This window comes from Ciona robusta, chromosome 9, assembly GCF_009617815.1.
Source record: "Ciona robusta chromosome 9, ASM961781v2".
Classification (NCBI taxonomy): Eukaryota; Metazoa; Chordata; class Ascidiacea; order Phlebobranchia; family Cionidae; genus Ciona; species Ciona robusta.
The window spans coordinates 327,401-354,352 of record NC_143243.1 but is presented as its reverse complement, the minus strand read 5'-3'; the positions used below and the strand labels follow the sequence as shown (position 1 = coordinate 354,352).

General features: G+C 39.0%; 1 protein-coding gene across 15 annotated transcripts in view; it reads left to right on the top strand.

Annotated features, from left to right (window-relative positions):
- Window positions 1-26,952, top strand: part of LOC149730513 (titin-like) — a 106,797-nt gene that overhangs the window by 16,285 nt on the left and 63,560 nt on the right. For 12 of the 15 annotated variants that reach the window (XR_016385621.1, XR_016385622.1, XM_089883840.1 and 9 more), the window contains 29 exons: window positions 3,654-3,819; window positions 5,199-5,472; window positions 6,665-6,897; window positions 7,110-7,496; window positions 7,836-8,069; window positions 8,329-8,509; window positions 8,781-8,884; window positions 9,132-9,268; window positions 9,619-9,775; window positions 10,044-10,234; window positions 10,583-10,700; window positions 11,075-11,248; window positions 11,475-11,673; window positions 12,041-12,255; window positions 12,541-12,719; window positions 12,909-13,083; window positions 13,260-13,328; window positions 13,517-13,636; window positions 13,973-14,170; window positions 14,672-14,798; window positions 14,961-15,089; window positions 15,343-15,490; window positions 16,418-16,506; window positions 17,004-17,134; window positions 17,264-17,469; window positions 17,837-18,133; window positions 18,327-18,450; window positions 18,861-18,980; window positions 26,276-26,460. Coding sequence is in view for 13 of the 15 variants with exons in the window: in XM_089883840.1 (XP_089739966.1) it covers window positions 3,654-3,819; window positions 5,199-5,472; window positions 6,665-6,897; window positions 7,110-7,496; window positions 7,836-8,069; window positions 8,329-8,509; window positions 8,781-8,884; window positions 9,132-9,268; window positions 9,619-9,775; window positions 10,044-10,234; window positions 10,583-10,700; window positions 11,075-11,248; window positions 11,475-11,673; window positions 12,041-12,255; window positions 12,541-12,719; window positions 12,909-13,083; window positions 13,260-13,328; window positions 13,517-13,636; window positions 13,973-14,170; window positions 14,672-14,798; window positions 14,961-15,089; window positions 15,343-15,490; window positions 16,418-16,506; window positions 17,004-17,134; window positions 17,264-17,469; window positions 17,837-18,133; window positions 18,327-18,450; window positions 18,861-18,980; window positions 26,276-26,460 (5,067 nt within the window). In the remaining 2 variants the exon portion in view is untranslated. The other 3 variants (XM_089883848.1, XM_089883852.1, XM_089883851.1) reach the window with 3 other exon arrangements.

Below are 26,952 nucleotides of genomic sequence, written 5' to 3'. Positions count from 1 at the left end.
GATATACTCGATAATTGTAACCTTGATATTCATATCAAACATTTATTTGTGTGTTGGTAACTTTGCATTTAGTCATAAAAACTTCGCAAACATAGGTTCCTTGCAAATAAAACAAAGATGACGGATCTGTTATTTAAGTTGCGGTTCTGACGTAATTTAGGCGACTTCCCTTCGTTAAGGAATGTAATGTTGATTGATTGTGTATTCCAAGGCTGGCTGTGTCCACACACGATGTGGGGCAGTGTCGTATAATCATTTAGTGTGTGTAGATAGAAGCGAACTGCAAACATTCGGACCTCCCTATCGTTGCTTGTTCAAACATTAAGCTCAGCCCGCTTTTCAAATATTCAAGTAGTCGATTTATAAACCACGGTTGTTGGTGTAGTCACCACCAAGCGCTCTCATTCGACGTTCAAACTCATAATCAGTGAAGCGATTCGTATATTACATGTTTCGACTTTTGAAAGCAAGCAACGAACTTTGTGAGACATGTTATTATACGGAATAGCACAAGTTCCATTTGTAGATAATTGTAGATTACTGAGAAGCAAATCATATGAAGCATTCGTTGTGCTATGAGAGGGAATTGCTTTTAGCAGCGAAATGTTTAGTTGGGAATTGACATATTATGAAACTATACGCTTCACAGTGCTAGTCAGCGAGTGTATAATGTAACTCATTTTAACTTAGTAATAAACGTGCGATTTATTTAAATGTTATTGTTTTGATACAGTGAGAAATCTATTATAGTTTAAATTATAGAATCATGTTTCTGGAATACGCAATGTTTTGCAAAAGTTACCCTGTGACGTCACAACGATTCGAAGTCTAGAGTTTTTCAAATTTAAATTTCGTTCCAGAAAATTTGTGGGAAATAATTATTGATTATGACGTAACAATAGTAACTTCCATTTCTATTGTTAAGGTGTGAGACTAGAATTGTCGATTCTTTGTCAGATTTTAATAAATTCTTTTCGCGTCATAGAAGTAAATAGATTCATTACGTCGCCATTCGCGTGCGCTGCACGTCAATGGAATCCATTGTTTTCTCAAAAGCCCCATTGTGACGCGTGAATCGCAAGCAGCCACAGACAACACGCGAGTCGTTGGATTTTAATTTCAGTTGTTTCACATTTTCGGTTATTTTCGTTCGAATGTCGACGACCTAAGGTCCTGAGATATTCTTAACTTCGTAAAAGCTGAGGTGTCGTTATTGTTTGCCTTGTCTACCACATCACAACTATAGCTGCTGTCTGGTATAACACGAACCGAGACCGCAGCCAGTTTTAGTAACTTTTCTGCTGCAGTTGCAAAACTAATTGAAAGGGCGATTTGAGAATTTAAGGAACTGTTTGAGTTCTTTAAGAAAGATAAGAAGGGTTTCGAGTATAGTTTGTTAGCAGCAGCACAAATATATTTATTCTTTAGCAGTTTATTTTGCAGCATAAAGTATTTTCTATTAGTAATTCTGGTAGAGTATTTTCTATTAACGAGCAAAACTACATAATCGGTTGAGTTTTATTTCTCCAGCAACTGTATTCTTTATATGCCCGCCGGTTTATTATATTTTAACTTTTGTAGACCTTTATAAAGAGAAATTTGTTTTTTTCTGGTTTACAGTTTTTAATTAGAAAAGTAGTTTTGAAATTGTGCAAGTGACAATTTATCGTAAATTAGCGCGGTTTTGGTTTTACGTTCTTGAATCGTTGTTTATGTGACGTAGTTTAGCGTAATTCGGTTAATTGGATTTAATTCTTAAGAATTTTAAGTCGGTATGTAAATCTTATGTTGGACGACTTCAAAACATCTGAGTCACGTGATAGACATCTCATCCTGATGGAGCCGGTTCGTCTTTCTTCCTTATTTGGCGCCGTCACGCATGGTCTCGCTTCATGCTTCGACGGTTTTCGGTTTTAAGCAAAATTGGAGAAAAATCTTCATTCGTTGAAGCGAACGTCGAAGGCGACAGACAAAAGTTGAGAGAATCCAGTTTTTGAAACTTTTCCCTCTCGCTTGCTTCGTTAGTGGCAATGTAGCCTACAGGGCTCGAGTTCACAGATTTGTTGAGATAATAAATTTGTTTTTATGTTAGTTTTCTGAACAGAGTAATTTACAGAATAATTCTTTCAAGAAATAATATTTATTATTTATAATGATTATAGTTCGTTCTGCAGCAAAGTCAAATTTTACAAATATTTTCAGAAAATAAGTTTATATTTGATGTTATTTTTTTCTGGACAGGGGATAATTTACACTTACGATAACGATTTATTTAAAAGGTTCAGAAAAACATTTCATTTCTAAAGTTTATTTATTCAGTGATGGGGCAAGTTTGTTGTTGAGGGAGAAAAAGTTGGCAGTTTTCGCGATAAAAACGAACTCGTTTATCCTTCGGTTTACAAAAGATAATGTCCTGGGTTTGCTGAGATTTTAGGGATAAATAAATCATTGGGTTTTAAGAATAAACCTTTCTAGCCAACGTTGGTATAACCTGATGATGAAGTCGTCGTGAATATGAAGTCGAAACGTCTTTGGTACGCACGGTTAATTTCCCATAATTGTTCAATTAGTTACTTTATGACTGGCAGTAACGACTGTTTTACTTAATTTGCGATGTAATCAAAACATATCAGTGTAATATGGCATCGGTTTACTTATGGTTTTGTTAATTGCGGAACACCAGACTTGTGGATTCGAAGTTTTCCATTTCTATAAGAGACTGCTCATGTCATTTTAGGCGATTTCTATATTTTATATTGAAACCTTTGTTGGACTTTCTCGTGTTGTTGCCACCACCGGTACCAAACAACCACCACTCGCATTTTGTTTGATCTTCCATGTGATTTAGAATCGTTCCCGTTGTTCACGTATTGGTGTCATTCATGTATACTGCTCTACTATTGGTGGTTGTGCGTTTCTGTGGATTGCGCTTAAGGGAACAGTGGATATACCAGATACTAAACTCCTGAACAGCAGATGTTTCGGACAGTAACTTGGTGGATAGTAACCTCTTTTACACTGATGATGGACCAAGTTACTGTCTGGATACTAAACTCATGACCAGCAGATGTTTCGGACAGTAACTTGGTGGATAGTAACCTCTTTTACACTGATGATGGACCAAGTTACTGTCTGGATACTAAACTCATGATTACCCTTGAGGTCAGAGGTTAATCTCAGGTTTATGACGTAACAGACGACTTTCACCTGTGTTGACGTCACAGGACAAGTCACCGTACAGTTGTGATGTCAACAAAGCGGTCTGTGTCGTTCATTACGTCTGCCATCCACCGTCGAGCTATTGCGTTAATAACGCTTTGCATATGTTTCGGGTCGCTATGACAGGTGATATTGGTATAGTTGGGCTTGATGGAGGTTATGTTAATATTGCTCAAAACAAAGCGCAATGCATTGCTATATTAACAAAAATATTGAGGCAACCAGAGACTTCGGCACATAATATGATATAATAGGTTGGGGTGAGATTGTTCATACTTTCCATTATCTTCCATTTGGTAGTAAATAAAAAAATACACAATTCGCTTTACCACATAAGCTATGCAATACCAAACCTCATTGGGCGAGTATTGACTTATATAGGCTACAAAGTCAATGTTCCCAACTTAATAAAACTTTTGATTTGTTTCCTGCAGGACGGCAAAGTAGTCACCGCATCGAGTAGGGTGCGTGTTATGGAAATATATGGTTCACATAGTCTCGTAATATCAAGAACTGAACACACCGATAACGGAGTCTACTCAATTACTGCTTCCAACCACGTGGGATCAGAGACTTGTTCCGCACAACTACACGTTCAAGGTACTTTGGAATAGGACATATTTAAATGTTGATATTTTTGTTTGTTCTTTTTACACCGTGGCTGTAGTGTAATCGCGCTTAAAAAACAAGTAAAGTAATATCCACGCTGACCTGCGCTGAACAACGCTGGGTGTAGATAATTTTTATTTTGTTTTAACCTAAAGCCTTATAGTCGTTATCGCGGTCTGAATTTTCCACCCGACTATATTTAAGACTCGTTAACTCAACATAGATTTAAACCTCCAGTTATTTACAACATAACATTCCGCTTGTGTTGTGGAGGTGCTTAATCATGAGGTGTAATGATAAACATGCAAACGTTGTCCCATGTATAGTTTACTGCAATTACACGCTTTGGGTGGTGGTTGCACCTGTTTAAATTGGAACGGAAGTGTTAACTCTCAACGTCATAATTTACATTTCACACGTCACAATTAACTATTATTCTCGCCGTTTTAACCGTGACCGATTTGCGTTGTAAAATTTCCAAAATTAAAGAAAAAAACACAAAGTATATAGTATACTCTGGGGTAAGTTGGGATATTGTTAGTCCATCCTGTCCCATATTTCCCGATCTTGTTTTTTTTTTGCTTTTTTTTAAAATATTTTTTGCCTTGTGGGAACAAAGCTCTTCTTTTATCTAAGCAATAAATACCATTATGACGTCATGGTTAAGACAAAACATAAACAGAGACCGCTTCCGCGTTCCTAGCGTTAGGGGGATGTGACGTCATAACCGAATGCCGGCGTCGAACAAGAGGGCTTTGAATCGAATTCCCAAGTTCGGGTTCGACTTATGAGAAATAATTTGCGGTTTTAAAGAATTTTGAAAATTTGATTTTATCGGTGACGTAGGTTGAGGAATTTAAACATAGTGTTGCCGAGTATAAAGTAGCAGTGTTACCAGCTAAAAATGTTAGAACTAAATATTTTGCTGCGATATATTAAGTTAAACCCGAAAAATTGCTGTTTGCTGATAATTCGTTAATTCCCATTAATTTTTGCCCCACCTCGCCACGGCATTGTAACGTCGGCAACAGGCATTGTTTAAGGAATATTCCAGACCGAGATTGATTGTGTATTTCGCGGCGACCGCTCCCATTTCAAGAATTGATTGTTTCAATCTTGAACCGAAAGTTGCCACCGCGATTCCAATTATGGAGCGAAAATCGCGCGAAACTCGTCGACGATTCGTCTCCGTCTTCAACTTGAGGAATCTGTTGCGAAAATATCAACACGCGCGGTTCTCATTCTTTACAAAAGAATATAAATTGTTTTCTTACAAGAAATAAATGCGATAGTGTTATCTAAAGTCGTTATACCACGGATGTTCTGTTATCTATACTATATTTGTTACCTTTATATTTTGCTTGGTACAGATATGTCGGCTTCACGCGGATCATCCACCAGCCAGTTATCAGCCTACGGTCGCAGTAGTTCAACACGTAGCAGTCCTTCTACTTCGAATCTTAGTTCGCCCTCACTTTCACCCAAACTTGCGAGGGCCGCCACCTCCCGTCTCGTATCTGGGGGCAACTCACCCTGGTCGACTGGGCTCAAGTCTTCAGGGAGCTCAGGGGGAGCCCCACCGAGGCGGAGGGGTCCAGGGTTTATTCTTAGACCAAGACCCCAAACTATAGCAATCGGAGAAAGGTGAAAATATGTCTTCAATATTAAATGAATGTGACTTTGCATGCCGGGTAAAGGAGTTGTATAGAGCCTCGTACCCATACATTTTTCCTAACTTAATTTATTGGAAACGCATATCGTCCGCACAGTTTTCAACAAACCAACATCATTTCGAGTTTTAAATCAAGAAAAATAAGATTTGTCGCAACAAACGTTGATTTAAACTCCCCTGTCAGTGTATTCCTCAATAAGGGGATTCCCTCAACGTCAAGTATTTATTTGCATAAATTTGTTTATGATGTCATAGACACATACAGTTGCGTTTGTTCTGTAGTTCCAGAATTTAGAATGTAAGCCTATGTTACGTCACAATCGTGTCCATTGTAATTACTAAACATCACTGAGGGTTTTTAGTCGTAACAATGCGCTATTGTTGAAACAAACATTCGCACAACGGAAGCAACAAATGTCATCAAATTAAATCCCCGTTCAATGGCGGAAATTAAATTCCACAGCCTTTCTAGAACATTCTTAGCAATAGCGATCTTGATCACTTTACTATTTATCAAAATGCCTTCAGTCATTCCAACCAATCCGTCTTAGGTTGTTTATTTACACAACTAACGTCTGCGTCTGGTTGAATTCTTGCTTTTCACTGTTAAGCTATGCATGTAAATTGATATGTGGATTACAGTGGTATACATTTGTTTTAACATTTAATCTCTTATTCTCATGTTTACTTTAATTTCTAAATTTAACTTTTTAATAAACTGTTTTTCCTAAGAATATAGAAGTTCATTTTCACATTATCTTTTCACTGCACACCATGTCCGTGTACTTAGTTATCTCTTATTTAGATTTCTCTGTTTATTCTTGAAACCACTTCCTTCATTAAAAACTCATGACATCCATTATCACTTACACACCAACGCCAAATTACACTCACGCAATCCTATATAAGATAACCCAATGTTGTTTAACCAGCACCAAACTTTCCACCACTGTTTATTCGACAAACTTTGTATGTTGGTTAAATGCCAGGATGGCTTCTATTTAACAGCGTATAATACAAGTTGCAGGGGTTTAATTGCCCAACTTGTTATTAAATATTACCGTTGTTATTATAATTATACAGATAAATACAAGTTATCTTATGTGACATATATGTTGTTGGATTTATTAAAGATGTTTAAATTTAATTACTTTATCTTTACAGATTGTGTTTGAAATGTACGTTACTTGGCCACCCAAAGCCTACCGTTACTTGGGAGAAAGATGGAGAACTTGTTGATGAAGATCGAACGGACGGTCGTATTCGAACAACCAATGACGGAAACGATTATTTTCTTCAAATTGATGAATGTGGGGCAGGTGACGCAGGGAAATATGGGGTCACTGCAAGGAACTCACTGGGAAAGCAAACTGCTGCTGTTGACGTCGTTGTGTCAGGTGAGTGGTTGAACATTACACATTATGTGGATGGTGTGTTTCACTCTCTTGTAAACTCTTTGTATTTTAATGTGAAGTCATAAAGCCTGGATTATTGTAGTATTTGCTTATGGTTAAGTATGACTTGAGTGATTTATCCATGGCCACTCCCATGCCCACAGTCTGAGGCTATTGCAGTGTGTGGATAAGCAGACATGACATTCTATTAACAGGTAGCGGAGGACATCCCACCAACAACAATAACGTCACGAAATCCACTCCTCGTTTAAACAAGAACAACAATGACAATAACAATGTCTCCCGTCACGACGAACCAGCAGGGGGAGCTAGAGTGACCAACGTCCGAACAAACCGAGCGATGGAATTGATTTTGCCAAGTCATAAGAGAGAAGAGGATTTAAAAGAATCGCCGACATCATCAATTTCCTCGACAATTTCGTCACATTCCAGAATTTCGACATCATCGTCGCGCTCCAATGCTTCTGGTCACCATGGAGACGACACTGAGGTAAACCGACCAATTAAATCAAGTTGGCGACGTTCAAACTTTGTTGCACCAACTTTCACACGACGATTGTCAAGCACACAAGTATTGGAAGGTAACGTAAGAATATGATATGTTGTTGCCGAAGATCTTCTGCCAATTGTTTGTTCTGTGATCTTAAAGGACGAGACAGACAAAACCTTTAAGATCACAAAACAAACAACTGCCAGATCTCTTTCGCATTTATAGAAATATTATATTGCTAGTGAAAACTTTTTTTACTTTCTTTTTGTTAAGTTTCCATTAACATTGCAACCTACTATTAATAAATGAATAGCCACTGGAGTTTTGTGTTAAGTATTTAATATTGCTAAAGCTTATGTAAACAAGGGTAAGAAAATGCATTTGTGGTGGTTTGTGTACAACAACATTGTCATTCACTTTACCCCACCAGGTGAGGAGTTGTTGCTCCAGTGCGATGTCGCCGGTGAGCCCGAGCCTGACCTCTTGTGGTTGCGCAACGGACGTGAGGTTGGCATCGACGAGGACGAAGTATTTACATCGTATCGCAACGGCACGGCAAGGTTACGACTTCGTGATGTGCAAGTCAACCATGCGGGGGAATATATTTGTAAAGCAAGGAACGAAGCTGGGGCGATTCAATGCAGTAGTAGAGTCACAGTTAAAGGTGAGTGCACTGGTTTTATTTATATCAATGTAAATTTATATACCCAAAATCTATTTATTGTCATATGTGCAAGTTTTGTGCACATATCATGTAGCATTACAAAAGTGCAGTAAAAATAAAAAAAGTTTTTTTTATTTTTTCTTTTTTTCTTTTTGTTGCAACCGAAACAAATCATTCTCCAGGATAAAAGTTACTGGTTCTGAATCGGTTCAATGTTAATTTTCCAAAAAATCACATCTCTCTTTTTTGCCTTTCCCAGCGAAACCAGTTCACATTCGTCCCCGTTTCACCAAGTCACCGGGTGACGCTAGAGTGACCGAGGGTGACACGCTCATCCTCGAAGCGGGGGTCGAGGGAAGTCCCCTCCCCGAGATACTTTGGTCACTAGATGGCGAGGAAGTGTCGCACGGGGAAACTTCGTTTGAGAATAATGTTGCAAAGTAAGTAGGGGTGGGATCTGATGGCCTAGCTTAATTCAAACTTGAACCACACATTGTACAACGGGTTTTTGTGGTATACACCTTAGTCAATACTACAGTCTCTAAATAAATTCCAATTTAACCTGAACGATAAACAAAAAGTTTTTTGACAGCATCCATAAACCGTTGTATTTAATCTGACAAACATGGTATCTGCTGTTTTTTAACAAATTTCACTCCCTATGTATTTACCACTCCAATATATTGGTAATGTTAACCCCTCTTCTTACAGGTTGATAATCCGCAAGATCGACACCAGCCACAGCGGTCAATACATGTGTAATGCCTTAAACACAGCAGGGGAGGATTCAGTTGCATGTAGAGTTCGTGTTAAACGTAAGTTGTTTGAAACATCTCATCCAGTTTACTTAAAAGTGAATAAATAAATAGGGTAAATGTAGAATTTTAAAACCCAGAAAATAAATGCAATAAACTAAAGCATTAAATTTGCCCAACGAGAGTTAATAATAAAGTTTGTAAACTGTGAACATACAATTAAACCCCAGGTTATTATCTGAATATTTGTCAATGTGAATGTCTTGTCTGTAAAGTCTTTTAACCTGTGTCCCAACTTACCCCACAGAGAAAAAGCGGGACATCCCACCAGAGTTTACAGCGCCACTTAGCGATGTGAAATCCAAGGAAGGCGATGACGTTTGTTTGCGTTGTATGGTGACTGGGATTCCTGAACCTACAGTACAATGGATGTATAACGATGAGGTAATGGGGGGTGGGGCTTGAACCATTGACCTAAGGGTTGAGGGTATTAATACCACATAACTTATATGCATATTATAAGCTAAAGAACAAGCTAATTTGAACAAACAGCTAGTGTTACTTACTTTTACCAAAAAGAAACATAACAGTTATGTAATGTAAACTAACAACATCTAAGTTTAAACAAGTTAACTCAACAAACATACTGTTTCTGGTCTGCCACACAAAATACAATAAATATTTAGGAAACAGTCAGCATTCATCTATATATAAATATTTAAAACCAAACAATTACAAACAAACATCAAAATAGATACAAACTTTCTAAAACACATAAACCTACAAACACCCAGGTATTAGAGGCAGAAGAAGGCTTGGAGATCATCTTCCATGAAGGGGTGGCAGCTCTTACATTGGAACAAGCCACCAATGAAGATACGGGTGTATACACTTGTGTTGCTGTCAATGGGGAGGGGAGGGCAACTACAACTTGCCAGGTGGCCGTAACAGGTAGGTTGTGTGTTGCGCATTCAATGCTGATTCTTATGAATCACATTTTGATTCCATTGGGTGACGTAAAGGTTATTTTTAACCCAACCTCTAGCCTTGGAGATGTGGGTAATAGACTTAATGCTTCCATCATTATTAACATATGTGGTACCAAAACACACGCAGACAGTTTGGATATGTTTTGTAAATTAGTGCTTAACACCCACCTATCCCTACTTATGCTCATGAACCTTTTTCACAAACAGAGTAAATATAATAAATTTTTCAGCTGCCCCTAAAGTTGAGAAGAAGAGCGTGCCCACTAGCGCCCCCAAATTTGCGACAACATTTGACGAATATATCCGCGCACAAGATGGCGACAAACTTGTTCTTGAATGCTCCGTGACCGGTCACCCGGAACCAGAGGTCACATGGTCTTTAAACGACCAATCGGTGCCTAACACCACAGCAAGCTTCAAGGTGATTGGACGATTTGAACGTTCTCATCATTTAAATTTAAATAAATTATTAAATATTTTGTTTAATTACAATATATTTTTGCAACATGTTTTAGCCACATGTTTTACAAGTGCCAGACTTAAATTGAATGTAAAACATAAACTAGGTAATTTAACTTAATGGTTAAATAGATTATTTTTTTTAATGTAAAATTTAACATATGTGTGTTACTGTGTCACATGCATATCAATTTAAAGCCACATTGTAGGGATGTCCCAACATGTTTAGCTACCTGTATTATATCCCTACCTAACTACCTGACATACCTCATACCAATTATTATTTGTAACAATGCTTCTTGTTCCACAGAACGGGATTGCCAAGCTTACAATTGACCCGGTATCGTCCACACATAGTGGCCATGTTAAATGCTCGATACAAAACACTGCTGGTAAAGCTAACCATGAAGCGAGGGTGTATGTCAGATGTAAGTGTATTGTTCAACAATGTATTTATGGCGGCATAATATTTACAATGCCAATGTTTAATTCGGTTTTATCGAGGAATTCTGCAACAAAACTAAACATACAAAAAAACGCTGAATTTAAAGATTTTATACCAGAGGATCCAACTTATGTATATTGTTATGTGTGACAGAAAATCTAACGTGGTTATGTGTGACAGAAAATCTTTGTTATGTGTGACAGAAAATCTAAATTAAATCCATTGGTCATTAATTGGTTGAACCATTCTGCATTTCCGGTTAAGGGACTTACTTTGGTCCAAATATCAGGTCACTTCACCCATATAGAATAGATTACGCCCAATTGCAACTCAGTTAACTCTGATCCACCTTTACAGCTAAGCGAGTTGCTCCAACCTTCGAGAAGGAACTCCCGGAGTCGATTGTTGTGAACGAGGGTGAGGAGGCTTGCTTCGAGTGTCAGGTTCGAGGTCACCCACAACCCAGAGTTACCTGGAGCAGAGACGGTCGGTCACTTAGTGTGTTGAGCACGGAGACATCATATGAAGATGGTAAGATTTCTATCTTGGTGTTATTTGTTTATGATTGAGTTACAGTGTGTGGATGAATTAATCAATGTGTGGCATGGCGGGCAACGACAGTCGTTTTAAAATCGATTTAGGCAAATATTTTGAGGTAGTTTTTGTAATGTATGGCTGATAAATCAGACAAGGTCGCTAGTGATCATTGAGCCGTATGCAAATATACAGCATATTAACCAATACACTCGGTCCGCAGGAAAAGCTTCGGTTCGAATTCGCAAAGCTGGAACACGCGAGGGCGGTAGATACACTTGCACGGCTCGCAACTTATCAGGGGAAGCAGAGTCCGTGTGTATCGTTACCGTGGCAACGAAGATGGAAGAACCGAAGACCTCAGCTCCAAAGTTTACGAAGGAAATGAAAGACGTTGAGTTGGTTGATGGACAAGATTTACAGTAAGTGGGGTCTTCATAATAACATAAGTTATTTATATCTTGAAAAAGATAGCGAAGTTCAAATTAAATGAAACAACGAAGAGAAACTTTTCAGACATTTTCCGAACGGGTATCTAGAGTCGTTAAACACCAAGTTTTAATGTCCCATTCAGGTCGACTTTTTAAGGTTAAATGGCACTGACAGTACTGGCTTTAAGTTCCATACACCCTGATAAAGACATCTGTATAGTTCGTCGGTAGCATATTAAACTGCTCGTATCGCTACAATCATGATGTTCATTGCAGCAACATAGCACCATTGCTGTAACCAAATATTTATATAACATAATGCCATTTTTCACTAACAATATCCATTGTTACATCACAGCCTTACATGCCACGTGAGCGGCCTCCCCACCCCCGATGTTCATTGGGAGGTAGATGGACAAAGGTTGGAAGCTGAAGATGGAGATGTTAGTTATAAAGACGGGGTGGCTAAGTTGGTGTTGGAAGATGTGATGAAGGAAGACACAGGAAGATATGAATGTATTGCAAAGAATGAAGTGGGAAACGCTAAGTCCGGTTGTAATGTTACTGTTAAAGGTGGGTGTGGTATATTTGGTTTATATCTAACATTAAAAGGTAATAAAATGGAAAACTGCTAACTATTTCTCATGCCCTATGGTATGTTTCACTATAAGGTCTTCCCTAAGCATAAAAAATGGGCATGTAGTAATGCGCCCAACTCGGACACTAATCCAAGCTTTCCTGGTGTGTCTCTCTGTAGGTTATGTTTACTTACTAGTCTATTGGACATACATCTACACACTACATTATCTTAACACATATTTCCTAATTATATCTTTAACAACAAACACCCATCCACAGCTCCCACCAAAGAAGTTGAACCCGTCGCCCCCAAAGCGGAAGTTGTCCCGACCAAACCAACCAAACCAACAAAGTTGGAGAAAGAGCCATCTTTCCCCATCCAACTGGATGACCATACAGTAGAGGAAGGCGATGATATCGTGCTCAAGTGTCAAGTTAAAGGAATACCTAGGCCTAAGGTGGGTAGTTATAAGGATGAAAGACATACCTGAGATATGGCAACCCAGGGTGCTACTATCTAGACCACATGATTGATACTTTTTTGTTTTGTGGTCTAATAATTCTAACGCTATGCAGAGCCCCACATTCAATGCCCTTCTTTATATGGTAACTTAAAATTGCATAAATATTTTGGTTTGTTCTCCCAGATCACCTGGTTATTGGATGGGGAGGAAATATTGGATGCTGAGTTAAAATACGATGATGACGGCCACGCACACTTGGTATTACCTGAAGCCCTCCCCGAAGACGAAGGGGTGTACACATGTATCGCCGAGAATCCACTTAAACGGGTCATGTGCTCGTGTAAAGTTACAATCGCAGGTTTGTTATGAATTAAAATTTTAAAATTTTAACTTTTTGTGATGCATGTATTTAGCGTTATTTCATGCATAATGGCCAACTCTGGCCCAAATCTCAAGTTTCATGCAGAGCCTCTCCCATGTAAAATTTTTCATTATAAATTCCTTTTAAAATATTATATTAATATTACATTCCAGCACTTGCTGCAACTTCAAAGAGATCTATGAAACCAAAACCTGCAGAAGATGTTGTTGTGCCGCGTGCAGGTGCGTCTTTCGTAATTGTGCTTAGTGTTCTGTATCTGTATGCTAGTGATTCAAACACTGTGTTAACCAAGTTTGCCTGTCATTTGTGACCTTTTATGGGTCTTATGCTTATACCAGTGCATATGCATCAAAGCATAATTGGTGTGACTCCCCATGTCACTAATGTATGTTGCCTAACTTTGTTTCAGTTGAAGTTGACTCAGCACCCCCATCTAGTGGCCATACTGCACCAAGTTTCACGAAGAATCTTGAAGATCGTTTGATCCAAGATGGAAGCACCGATGTTCTGCTATCCTGTGTTGTGACTGGTGAGTTTATTTGTGTATGTGTGTATGTGGCTCTTGTTAGTAATGGAAGATTCTGACTTTAATCCCAAGTTCCATGGCTTGTCATATTGTAGGACCCCACCCATGTAGAATATGCCTTGAAGATTCCTTTCTTTCAGTTAATCTTTTATTCTTTTGTTACGTTAGATCCTTAGCCCCATGCTCATGATCTAATACATTAGAATAAGTTTTCCCAGAATGCTATTGTCTGTAATACCATAAACAACATCACAGTGCCACAGTAAACACCAAACACGTCTTAACTTGTAAAATATTATGGTAGTAACTATTACTCAATGAAACTTTCCCAACCCCCAGGCAACCCCCCTCCCACAGCCAAGTGGTTTTTTGAAGATGAGGAATTAGAGGACAGCGATGACTTCAAGATGATCATTGATGGTAATGTGAGGTCTCTGGTTATTGGGGAGGTGTTTCCAGAGGATTCTGGTGTTTATATGTGTGTGGCTGGCAACACTGCTGGGGAAGCGAGGAGCAAGTGCAAGATTACTGTGGAAGGTAGGTGGCAACACTGGGTTGTATATGTGGCAACACTGGGTTTTATATGTGGCAACACTTGGTTTTATATGTGGCAACACTTGGTTTTATATGTGGCAACACTGGGTTTTATATGTGGCAACACTGGGTTGTATATGTGGCAACACTGGGTTTTATATGTGGCAACACTGGGTTTTATATGTGGCAACACTGGGTTGTATATGTGGCAACACTGGGTTTTATTTTTGGCAACACTGGGTTGTATATGTGGCAACACTGGGTTTTATTTTTGGCAACACTGGGTTGTATATGTGGCAACACTGGGTTGGAATACTGGGTTAGTATGGATGTTAAAGTAATGGGTTTAGTCGCGATAATGGGCCAACTCTGGCCAAAATCCCAGGTCTCGTGGTATGTTATGGGACCATGGGACCTTACCAGAGTGGAATAAAATAGATTTAGTTCAAATTAGTTTGTGGGTGATTGTATTGACACGTTTTCATTGAAGTCTTATATTCACAGAGATTGAGGGCGAAACCCCAACATTTTTAATGAAACCAAAGCAAGTTAACGTGAACGCTGGTGAACGAGCTCTATTCTCGTGTCGTGTGGACGGTGACCCTCCCCCCTCCGTGGAATGGTTGTTTTGGTGAGTATGTGATGTCTATGGTGGGGTTGATGGAGCAGTGCGTGGATAAGCAGACATGACTTTTGGTTGGTTTGGTCATTTATATTCTTGTGGGTGAGAACTTAAGTGACTTATCCATGGTTGCATATACCAAACAGTACTAAACACATCATCCCCCCCCAGCAACCAACCGATCCAGGAATCCGATCGAGCCTTGATCACAAAAGCTGACCCAAACAACAATTACACACACTCGCTAGAAATACCACAAGTCTCGCCACAAGATGCCGGTAGATACGCCGTGTGCTGCAGGTGATTGGGGAGTGTTTAAAGTAATTATTTAAACTTTGACAAAAATATTTTCATAAAGTTTTTCAATGGTTAAAGTTGAAGTAAAATGGCTACCCTTCGCACATAATATCCCATATTTCCATGTTTTGAAAAATTCAAATAACAACTTTCTTTTAGAGCCGTGAGGATACGGTTATATAATTCTGTAATTATTCTTTTTTACTACAAATTTTCTTTTATTATTTCACACCTAACAATCGGCAATATGACGTAGAAACCTCCTTGGTGACGTCACATGCACCGTATCTTTGATCGTGAGCGACGCAAAGAAACAAGAAACCAGGAAAGATTTCCGTGACGTACTCAGGAAATCCCCCGCAGTGAAAACTAACCAAGCGGGGAAACCCCTAACTGACGAACAGGTAATGCGTCATTGGATATTTATATTGTGTTCAGTTAAATATATAACTTACCAAACAACATAATTTACTTTATTTATCTCTTAGAATATAAATTTACCATAAGTGTTTATCCACACTCTATAATGTGCTTGGGGTCGCCATAATCATCTTATAATCAAACCGCCAAACAAAACGTGACATAACGAACCGTCGTTATCACACATTGTAAATAAGCTATGATTAACACAACATAATATGCACGCTATGTAATATGTTGTTAACTTTGATGGAATTTGGAAGTTTGTTTTTATAAGAGCTTTGATTTAAACTTTCTATTTTTAACATTGATTTTTAACTTTGTAGTTAACATAGCATAGGTGGCTGAAGTTTCCGTATGTAACGCGCGAACAATTGTAAAGTTTTTAAGGTGTATTAAATCGGAGGTTCTTGAAAAATTACCTCCTTAACAAAGTGTTTATAAAACATAAGAACCGGTGTCTACATTTATACTCAATAAACTTACACGCGATGCACCGTATACGTTGTTAAGCCTCTACAAGTTCGATCAACTTCACGTCACATAATATACGTGTGCGGTTGGCCATTAAAAGTTCATGCTTCGTACATTGAGTAATAATGTCCAACCGTGGGTTATGATGAAAGTAGCACCTGCTGTTCAATTTAGAGGAAATTATGACGTCACAGGCTACTTTATTGAGTCACAGTGCACGTTGATTAGAACAAGTTTAGTTTGCAAAGATGAATTCGTTTGTTGGTGTGTTTGTTTCATATGTTAGTCCAGTGGGGCTTGGTTTGTTTGTAGGTTATGTTTGTTGGAAGTATTTTGCTACAAACGAACAACAAGAAGATGAAGATGGCACTTCGGTATTTGTTTGTCGCGATTTAATTAGATTATTATGTCATTAATAATACATTATGACGTCACAGGTGGATTTTCGTGGATTGTTACGTAGAACGTCAACGGATAAGGATCTCGGGAAACGAACGACGTCGACCAGCGGATCTGAGGACGCCGGGTGAGTTTGATTGACAGCTACGTCATAAAAGAACAAACAAAAATGTCTATATCGAAACAACGCTGGGCGCAGATATGTGTTTTGGTTATTTTTATAACAGCTACGCTGTAGTGTAAACGCCGCTTAAATAAACATTTAAAGCAGTATCTGCGCTTAACAGAAGGTGTAGATATCCATTTGCTTATTCATTATAAACCGAAAAGCTATTCGGTTCATGCTGCAATTACCGTTGATCAAAACTTTTGTTAAAACTTTTCCAACGAAATCCGAGATGATTCGAAGTACTATTGTGACGTCATTTACTACCAGAATTAGTGGTTTAACCTTTGTGACGTAACAATCTTACTTAGTGTATAATCCCTTATGTAACAAGCGCGATTCATTACCAATCTTATGTCATAATGAATCGTAAGAAATTGTTTTAATACTATTGGTATTATCACGTCACTGAGGGCACTTTCAAGTCAACAAATTAACAATGGTTGAATATTCCACAGCGATGACGCGGGAGCCGTCTACAAAGAAGCTCTTTCAGTTTCAGTGAAAACAAAAGCCCTGACTGAGGAAGAACGCAAGAGAAGGAAAGCAGAACAACTCGATTTCCGGGGAAACCTCGTGCGTAAAGTTGGTGAGTTACCAACCTTGGATTTGAACCCAGGATCCCTGGTTTCCCAACCCTGACCTGGTTTGCATCTAATACACCTTGTGTTCTAACCTGGCCTAGATTAAAACCCTCAACCGCTAATTCCGCCCACAGAACCCAAAGTGACAAGCCTTGACGTTCTACGAACGAAATCTCCCGAGCAACAAGACTTCAGAGAGGAAGCTTTGAAGACAAAAGTTCGAACCAAAGCTCTTGGTCAAGATGACTTGAAACACATGACACCAGAACAAAAGGATTTCAGAGCAGAAGCGATCAAATCGAAAGTTGTCACTAAAGCTTATAAAGAAGAACTTATAAAGGTGAGATTGGGTGTTTGAGTTTGTGACGTAATAATGTTAAAAAGTTACGTAATCGTGTTGAATTAATTGCGAATATATGATAGGTACAGCTTTATATAAATTAAGTTATTACACCTTTAGTTATAGTTTATAGGACACTGGTTGATGTCTGCTTGTGAATTTAAAATTAAATATTACAAAAGAGATCTGTCAGGAATTGTTTGTTGTTTGTTTTTGTGATGTTTTCCCCGAGAAGTCGATCCTTTGAGTTTCTGAAAACAAACAATCCTTGGAATTCTTGTTTAGAATTCTGATGCACCTGGCTGCAACAACTTATACTAATTATAAATTGTTCAGTTTTCGTATCTAATACGTCATTTCCGTCCAGACTAAACGCGCGGAACAAGTTGATTTCCGTGACGTGTTGTCCCCAACCAAGAAAGCTGAGATGGAAAGAAAGGAAGCTGAAAGTTTGTCGATCTCGGAGTTGCCTCGTGGTAAATGGAGGAAGGAAAGTGGGGATCACAATATGGTGGCTACGAAGCGCACAAGACACAAAGGGGCCGCTGCTATTGTACCGGTGAGGAAAGTACAAGAGAATGGAAGAGAAAGCGAGGAGGAAGAGGAGAAGAGTGAGAATGTTGAATCAAAACCAGAGTTTACTCGTTTCATGGATGATTATGAGGTGTGTGACGTCATAATTGTTTATTACGTCATTTATATAAGTAAACGTGAAAAACACGTCACAGCTGGAGTTGTTTTTTTGTTTTGTTATATTTTAGCTAATCCACGCTTTTGGTGTAATTGGTCAAATCTGACTTAAGTTCCCCGACACTTACATAAAATAGAAACCACAATTAAACCACATACACGATTAGGCAACCGACGGACAGCCCTTCACGCTTGAATGCACTGTGGTCGGTGAACCGAGACCAGAGATCACGTGGTATTTGGATGAAGAAGAAGTGAAAGCTGAAGCTGACATCACTATTACGTATGAAGGTATGACGTCATTATATATCACTATGAACTCGTATTGTGTTTGGGCCGTGGTTGTGGTTGGCCTCGTAACGTAACCGAAGGACATCAGTTTTAATGAGTGTCACCCATACATAAAAGCAATCACCCACAAAGTTACATACGTGGTAACCTCATAAGCTGGCACGAGGTGTATGAAACAGAACATCCGTGTTATAACGACTGTCGTTACCCCGCCATGCGAGGTTATATAAGTTAAATGCATTTATCACCGTTACACACTATACATGCTTTGGTGTAACCAGTGGGATGATTGCGTGGTCCTGTAAACACGTATTTTTCGAAATTAATACAGCCGTTATATGAGAAATTTAAACATGGATTTTTACCGTATATAACCAACTAGCCACCCCAACCCTCCACTGTGCTCACAGGCGACATCTGCCGGTTTTCAATCGCTGAGAGTTTCCCCGACGACCAGGGCAAATATTCATGCACTGCCCGCAACAAATACGGCGAGTCCACATGTTCCGCGTTCGTTACCGTGGTCGGCGGTGAGTCGGCGTGAGGTGACGTCACCGTGACGTCATTGACGACGCGTCGGTGACGTCATGAACCCTGTCCAGTTGCTCTCCGGGCCTCCGCCGTAGCTAACCCGTCGTATAAAGGCAGGATCGAGTATTTGGTGCCTTCATGTTGATTCATATTTATCCTGCGACCTACTAATTACAAACGCATGCAATTAAGCTTCTTGTGCTACCCGACATATTGCGCAATCAACGGTGAATAAAATAAATCTACGTCATACTTACGTCATCACTCGTATATGTTAGCTACGGCGGGGAGGTGCTGCCACCTTACGGAAAGCAATTTATATTATTTTATTGCATTTTTTGAGTTTTGTTTGTTTTTCGTTCGGGGCAGTTGCCTGCCTGCCGGAGCTATTGCATGGTTTTTATTTATTACGTCATAGAACGATATTAATGACCAATAATGTCGTTTGTGATGTTGAATTTTAGGAAAATTGCCGATTTTGTTGTTTTTAGTTTGATTTATATTTTACTTCAATCGACAGGGGAAAATACCCTTTTGTGAGAATCGTGCATGAAAATAGAAATATTATCAAATCATATAAAATAACGAGTTTGGCAATTTTCCTAAAGTTTTCACACCGGCTGTGGGGAAATTGGCATAGTATAAGTCATAGAAAAATACCACGCGTTTTCGTTGTTTCTTTTGTGACGTATCTATGGTAGTTTATATTTCGACATATGTATATTATAGGGTAGGTTCGTACAACATTAGATATTGAAAACTGTAATGTTAACCAATGAATGGATACAATGTTAAGTTAGGGCGTTTAACTTGAAAAATTGACAATATTATAGTAAACAGTACATAAGTATGACCAGTAAACGGAATGTACACCTAACTTTGTGTAACCCGCAGTTAGTTATCAGAATAAAATTTACGCGAAATAAACCAAACTAAAATAATTAAAAACGTACGAGAAGGAAAGTAGCAACAAAAGCAATTAAAGAGTCAATTAAAAAGCGGCTGCTGTTCCCAAATCATCTCCAAAATAAATTTATTTAGAAAAACTGAATAAAATAATTGTCTTTATCCCTTCGAATGCGATTATTAAAAACAAATTAATTAAAACAACGAAGAGAATGAACTGAGCTGTGACATCATAAGTATAAATAATGTCCATTGTTCACGAATAATATAATTATAATTCTTGATTCAAGAGTTCGGGTTCTTGATTCATGACGTCACAGACACTTCCTGTTCGCGAATAGGAAGTCGGGTGAACGATTAAAGCGTGAGTGATAAAGTTCACAATAACAGAAAATTAAATAAGTAAAAAGGTTAAGAAAAGGTATTTATTTTAATTATTAATTTCAAATCTCTAGTCACCTAAAATGTTAACTACCTCATGTTTTGCGATTGGTTCGAAAACTTGAACGTTTCTAATTTTCCTTGAGCACGAATTTTGATACGCGACTGACATTATACGGAGGAGTAAGGATAAAGAAAGAGAATAAGAAAGAGAAGGAGCGGAGGAAGTGTGAGAACATCCGGATAGTGGGAACTTATTATGTTGTAACAATGGTGTGTGCTGCAACACAATGCAGTTTATGTTAAAATTGCTGGATATCGGCACAGAGGGTTGACTATTAATTGCTTATATAGGAAAGCATTCGCTGCATGTATGGTACAGGTGGTAGGTGGTTGGATGTTTATATTCGCAGGAACATAGGGCGCATATTGAGGTTGTTTTCGTGATTCACATATAACTTCTATTCACGAACCAACGTATGAAGCTTTGGTTGCTTTAGTTCAAATACACGGTGGTATTTACCAGAGTTAGAATATATCTAACCCATAGATTTAAATGAAGTATGTTTATAAAGTATATGTATCAGTATAGCAGATTGAGCGAGGTTTATGTTATGTAAGGCTATCATTGTGCGTTGATGCATATAATGGTTTTGCGGGTAATATGGGAAATCAAGCGGTTTAATAATGAAGTATGACTCACCATACATGGTGGCTTCATACATCTCTAGTTAGTCATACCTATAACGTGTGTAGATTTATTCACATGACCTACAATGGGGTAAGATGGTCCGTCTTAGTTTTACCGTCCCATTTGCTAGTAAACAAAGTGCATATACAGGTTCATACAACCGTGTACCCTCACAACTCTAGAATAACTTTGTCATTTGTTAAATACACAAGTGAGATATATAAGTAAGAAATGGGTCCCAAAAGTTAAAAACCAATAAAATGTTTAGAATAAGACCAACGCTCACAGTTAATCTACTGTAATAATGATCTTGAAACTTGAAACTTATCAATGTGATTAAGCGTTGTGTATATTATACAGACTTAAGTAAACAGTGGCTTAACACATGTTTCGCTCGTTTTACTTTGATAGCCCCTCATATTCGTGGAAGTAAATCGGAAACTTGGTTTGGAATTAATTATCTCACGATTTTGTGCGATCACGAGTTGGTTCAAAACGCGTCGTTTAGTAGTTTCACTTTGAATAATTCTTTTGTAGACTAATGTTAAGTCACTTTAGTGTGTCGGACGATTGGAATATCCGTATTTTTAGAAACTTGTGTTTACCATTGGGTTGTCCAAGTTGTCAGTCAGCACAGGAAAACGAGAATAAACAAATGAGATTCAAACGCTCACATGGCAAGAAATTCGGGAATTTTTGTAGTTCTAGAAGTATAGTGATGTAATAAATGATTCTGTTTCGTGTTAAAAAAATTGTTAAGTAACAAAGCTCTCACAATAGATGGTGACGTCATAGGCATGTGATACTCAATAAGTTGATTTAAAATTTAAAAAGCATGAACGCGGTTGTATCTGCTTTAAGCGTGGAAGAACAAAAGGTGATTATGGGCGTGTTGAATAGGGACCGTGAACTCCGGGAGCGGGAGTTGGATAGAATAACTAAACTTCGGTTAGCTTTGGTTCGTGAGAGGCGGGAAGGAGCGTTGGTGGTCGGGAAGAAATATAGCGGTTCAACTAATTCAAGATGTGCTAGGTGTTTATTAAGGTTGGGGTTGACTGTGGATAAGTCGAAATGCAGATGTCCTGTTTGCAAACACCTTATATGTGAGAAATGTAGAGTTACAAGACGACGGGTGGAAGTTGAAGATTTTGTTTCAATGCAAAACAATCCAACCGATGAAGTGCGAAGAAAACGAACGAACAGTGCGCCCGTGCAACCGGTGTTGCGATCCTACAGTGTTAAACATTCTCCCGAACATAAACACGGATCCGAATCAAACAGAAGTTCTATTTTACAATCCGAAAACAATGTTGACGTAATACATACATCTCCCGAATCAAATAAAGTGAATAACTACCTCATAAACAAAAGCACTGTGACTTCATCTACCACCCGTGTTACGTCACCACGTACTTCTGTGGCGTCATCGGCCATGACTGTGACATCATTACCAACACGTGTGACGCCATCAATCATTCCAGTGACATCATCAATACCCTCTATGACGTCACGCGAGACGCGTCATAGACCATCGCACCGAAACAGCGCGTCCTATTCTAAACGGAACAATGAACCAACAGCGCGACGACGCTTGTCGTTCGAACCAACCAAACCTAACAATCAATCAACGGTAGCTGACCAAACACCCAGCGTTCCAAGACCAATAGCTCAACCGCAACTACCCGATGACGGCAACATTAAACCTGCACCAAAATCGCCCCCCAAAACCCCCGCTAACCCACCTAAGACCCCAAGCCCTCAAAAGTCCCCACAAAAGTTACCCATCCCATTAGTAAAGGGATCGCCAGTTAAAACTAACACCCATGCAAAGAAAAATGAAGCCATAAGGTTCCTTGGCATGGCGGGGGTTTCTGTGCTACGTAAGAAAACGCAATCCCCCCAACGTAAGCCGACATCACCTCTTAAAGGCCCCAACTCCACCCCTGCCTCCCCGGTGAAAAGGAACAGTGTTGAGCGGAAACGATTTTCGCTTTTTCTTCCAACAATCTTCAGTGATGACCGAACAGAAACTACCAGTGTTGACCAAACAAAGACTTCCAACGATTCACAAGTGCCCAGTGATGACCAAACTAGAACGAACAGTGTTGGCCAATCTAAAACCGACCCACAAGTTTCCAGTGTTGACCAAACTGTAACTAGTGATCAACCCAACCAAACCAGTGTTCCCAATGTTGTTTTACGTCGGAATGATTTAAACAAACCAGGCAACCGTGTGGGCAGTGTTGCCGGAGGAATAAACGATATCTTCAGTGTTGCCAGCTTTAAAAACCGATTATCGTTCAACGCTGACGCGATAATCACCAAGACCCGCAGCTTTACTGCAGTGAGCGGGGAATGGTTAAGGACCTTTCCCGCTCAACTCGACCGCGCGTTTATTAATCCCTCCCACCCCATTATCCCTGCCGCAACACCAAACGAATCGTCAGCCGCGAAACTCGAAGCTTCCCCTCAAGCAGAAGAACCGCAATCAGGCGCGAATGATTGTGACGTAATAGTTGGTTTATCGGGAAAACAAGATCAATTATTAGCAGACAATGAAATCGAAAGTTGCGCCGCAGACGATCGCGCAGGCCCTGACGTTACTTTCGAAAAAGTTGCTAACAATCATCATGATGACATCAGCAAAAGTGACGTGACTTCCGACGATAGTTCAGATAATGTGCTGACTGACAATGACGTACCAAGTGATGACGTCAGCGGCGATAACGTCACAGATTCTGACACAGAGGAAGAACATGATGACGTAGTTAGCGAAAGTGAGACGGTCTGTGACGAATCTGACCTTAGCAGTGTTGCCAGTTCCAGTGATGACCAGGGTATGGATGGAGATATTGAAAGTGATGGTTCAGTGGGGAGTGGGTGGGGTAGGATCTCAAAACCCATGTTTAGAAGGAGGTGCGATGATAACGGGGGTGTGGGGGTGGGAACGAGGGATAGTGGGTACATGACCCCAGATGAGGATCGGATGTTGGGGAGAAGTGTGAGAAGGAGGAGAGGACAAGGAGCATCGGAGCGAAGATCAAACTTGAGGAAGAGAGGGGAGGGTGCAATCAAGTTTAATGAAAAAAAGGCTGAAAAAGGTGGAACTGCATCTCCAAAGGCGGTATCTTCAATCAAATCAGTAAAGGGCAGAGTGGAGCATTTCTCAGACTCTGATATTATTAATAGTGGGACCATCAAACTTCTCACGTTTCGTAATTTTAATTGGTCCAAGTTTAAACAGAAAACGATGGAAATTTGGATTTGTCGAGTTTGTGACCGCGCACTGGATGTGCAGAAGAAGACGGGAGATTGGTTCAAAAAAGCTACAAGGTCAACTGTGGTGGATTATAAAGTGTCTTTGTTTGGGTCGGTTAACAATGGGAATGGATTAGTACAAAGATCATATCAACAGCACCTACATCGGAATAATTATGTTGCAACTACAACCAAGAACGAACCAGATGAAATACAACTTACCCCGACACCAACCAGTGTTAAACAACATTCACCCAAACACTCCGCACAATTTCGCACATTAAGCCCTAAACGCCAATATTACGTACCATCGTGTAAACCATCGAGCCCTAAACACCAGTTATGCCGAACCAGCAGTCTAAAACACCAGCGAACCAGTACACCAACCATAAAACACCAACTTACTAACCCCCAACTACAACCCATTGTCACCTGCAAACCCCTAACCCCAAGTTTATCTGCCGAGCCCCCCGAAAAGCCCCCTGCATCCCCATTTGAAACCCCAAGACCCAGATCACGCACATTACCTCCACAAACCCCATATAACACCCCCACCCAACCCATCACCCCTAACCAATCTACACGGCAGCGAACAATCGCACAGAAGAAAACAGTCTCACAAGCAGTACATGATATACTAAGACAGTACGTACCAGGTAAAACTTTCATAACAATAAACTCCCCACAAATCATTTTTATTTTCCAATCATATTTTATTATTCCAATTTTATTTCATTTTCTTCAATTTTACTTTAAAGATATTCTGTTTCAAAGGCACGTAGCCTAATTGGAGCAGCCTACCAACCAAATGCCAGACATAGATAGTGTGTAGATTTTGACGCGTTGACAGAAGTGCCATTCCTACACAGATGTTAAGCAGCCTACTTCCATACTGTGTGATGTCACAAGGGCCAGTTATGACTCATAGTTGGACATTTTCATCTTTAAGCTAAAGTTTTTAATCTTAGTTTGTTTAAAATATATGATGAGATATTAGAATTTGGTGTGATTGAATTACAGGTGTAATTAACACTTTGTGAAAGAGCAATAAGTTTAGTGTTTCATCAGTTTGATATTATGAGGTTCATTATGTTATAGCACAAGGTCTATTCAGTACACTGATGATGTCACTTTTAGTTTATGTTTTACAAAAAAAACAAATACAATTATGATTAAAGATTACAGTCATGGCAGATGTTTCACCCAGTATGTTCAGTATTTTACAAGCACTGACGATGCCAACAGTTAAAATTTTAGTTAATTTGTTTACAGTATTAGTTATTATTAGTTTTCAAGAAAGCCCAAATAAGTTGTGATAACTTTAGTTTTATATTGATGTGATTTGAACAGAGACATGGCGTCCAAAGGTAAAGTGATGGTTCGGTCATGTTTAAGTTAAACCTATAAGCAGGAGCTATGTTTCTCTTTTTAAATTGGTTGTGAACATGTTGGATTTCAAGCATGTGATTTTTTTGTTTCTTTTTAAAGTATTGTCTTTGGTTAATTTAAAAGCAAACTAAGATATATATTTACAAAATCAAAATAAAGAATATCAAATTAATTTAAATTTCAAAGAAAAGGGAAATAGTTTCAAAATGACAGTCGTTGAAAATTACAATGAACATAAGCTACTTGAGGAAAAAACATCAAATAGAATGTGTGGCTGCTAAACCAATTAAACAGTAAAAACAACTAAAATTGTTTTAATGTTTCAACATACAAAGTAACAGTTCTGTTTCATACGACATAGGGTGTAAATTTTAAGCATTGGAATTCGATGCTCTGCTTTTTCTGTTATTTGTTTAGTAAACCTTGACTGCTTGTTTACCAAGAATGCACCACAAGTGGCCCGCTTACTATAGCTTGAGAGGCTCTTATAATCTTTAAGCTGGCATGTAGCCTTTTTATACAACTTACATAATAAAAGCAAGAGACACAAATTTTACGTATCAATAATTTTAACTATTATTTTTTTTAGTTTTTATAAAACCGAAAAACACGGAATCTTTTTCACAGCTTCCATATGCATCATAAACAGCATTATTATTTACCTTCTAGAACAAACGACGTCTCCTAAACCTGCTTATGTGATGAAGAAAAAGAGCCCATCGGTTAACGTCCCCGCCAGTATTAAAGATGGCCCCCAAGACATGACAATATTAAGGGGCAACCCTATCAGCCTATGCTGTTCATTGGTGGGAACTTCTCCATTGAAAGTGGTTTGGAGGAAAGGAAGGAATGAGGTAAGGCTTCATTGGGGTTTGGAAGGTATGTTTCGTATGGCCATGGGTAAAGTCCTACAGTAAACGTACCATGTGACCTAGGGATTAGTTCAGAGTTGGCCCATTACCCCAACATTGTATATGCACATTCTATTCTATATGGGTGAGGTTCTACAGTGAGGCACGCCATGGGAACTGGGATTTAGGCCAGAGTTGGCCCATTATCCCAACATTGTATATGCACATTCTATTCTATATGGGTGAGGTTCTACAGTGAGGCACGCCTGGTGTGTCTATTACTCAAACACCCAGGGTGCTACCATACAGTTTCCACTGAGGCAGTTTATAGACACCCAGTAATATATTATATTCTATATTGGTAAAGTCCTGGCCCATTACCCCACACATACTCCATTCCAATATGTAGCGGCATAAGTGTTGATGCTGCTTTTAAAAGAAATGAGCCAGTGTATTTTTGCCAATGTTATCTAAGGAACTAATACATAAATCATA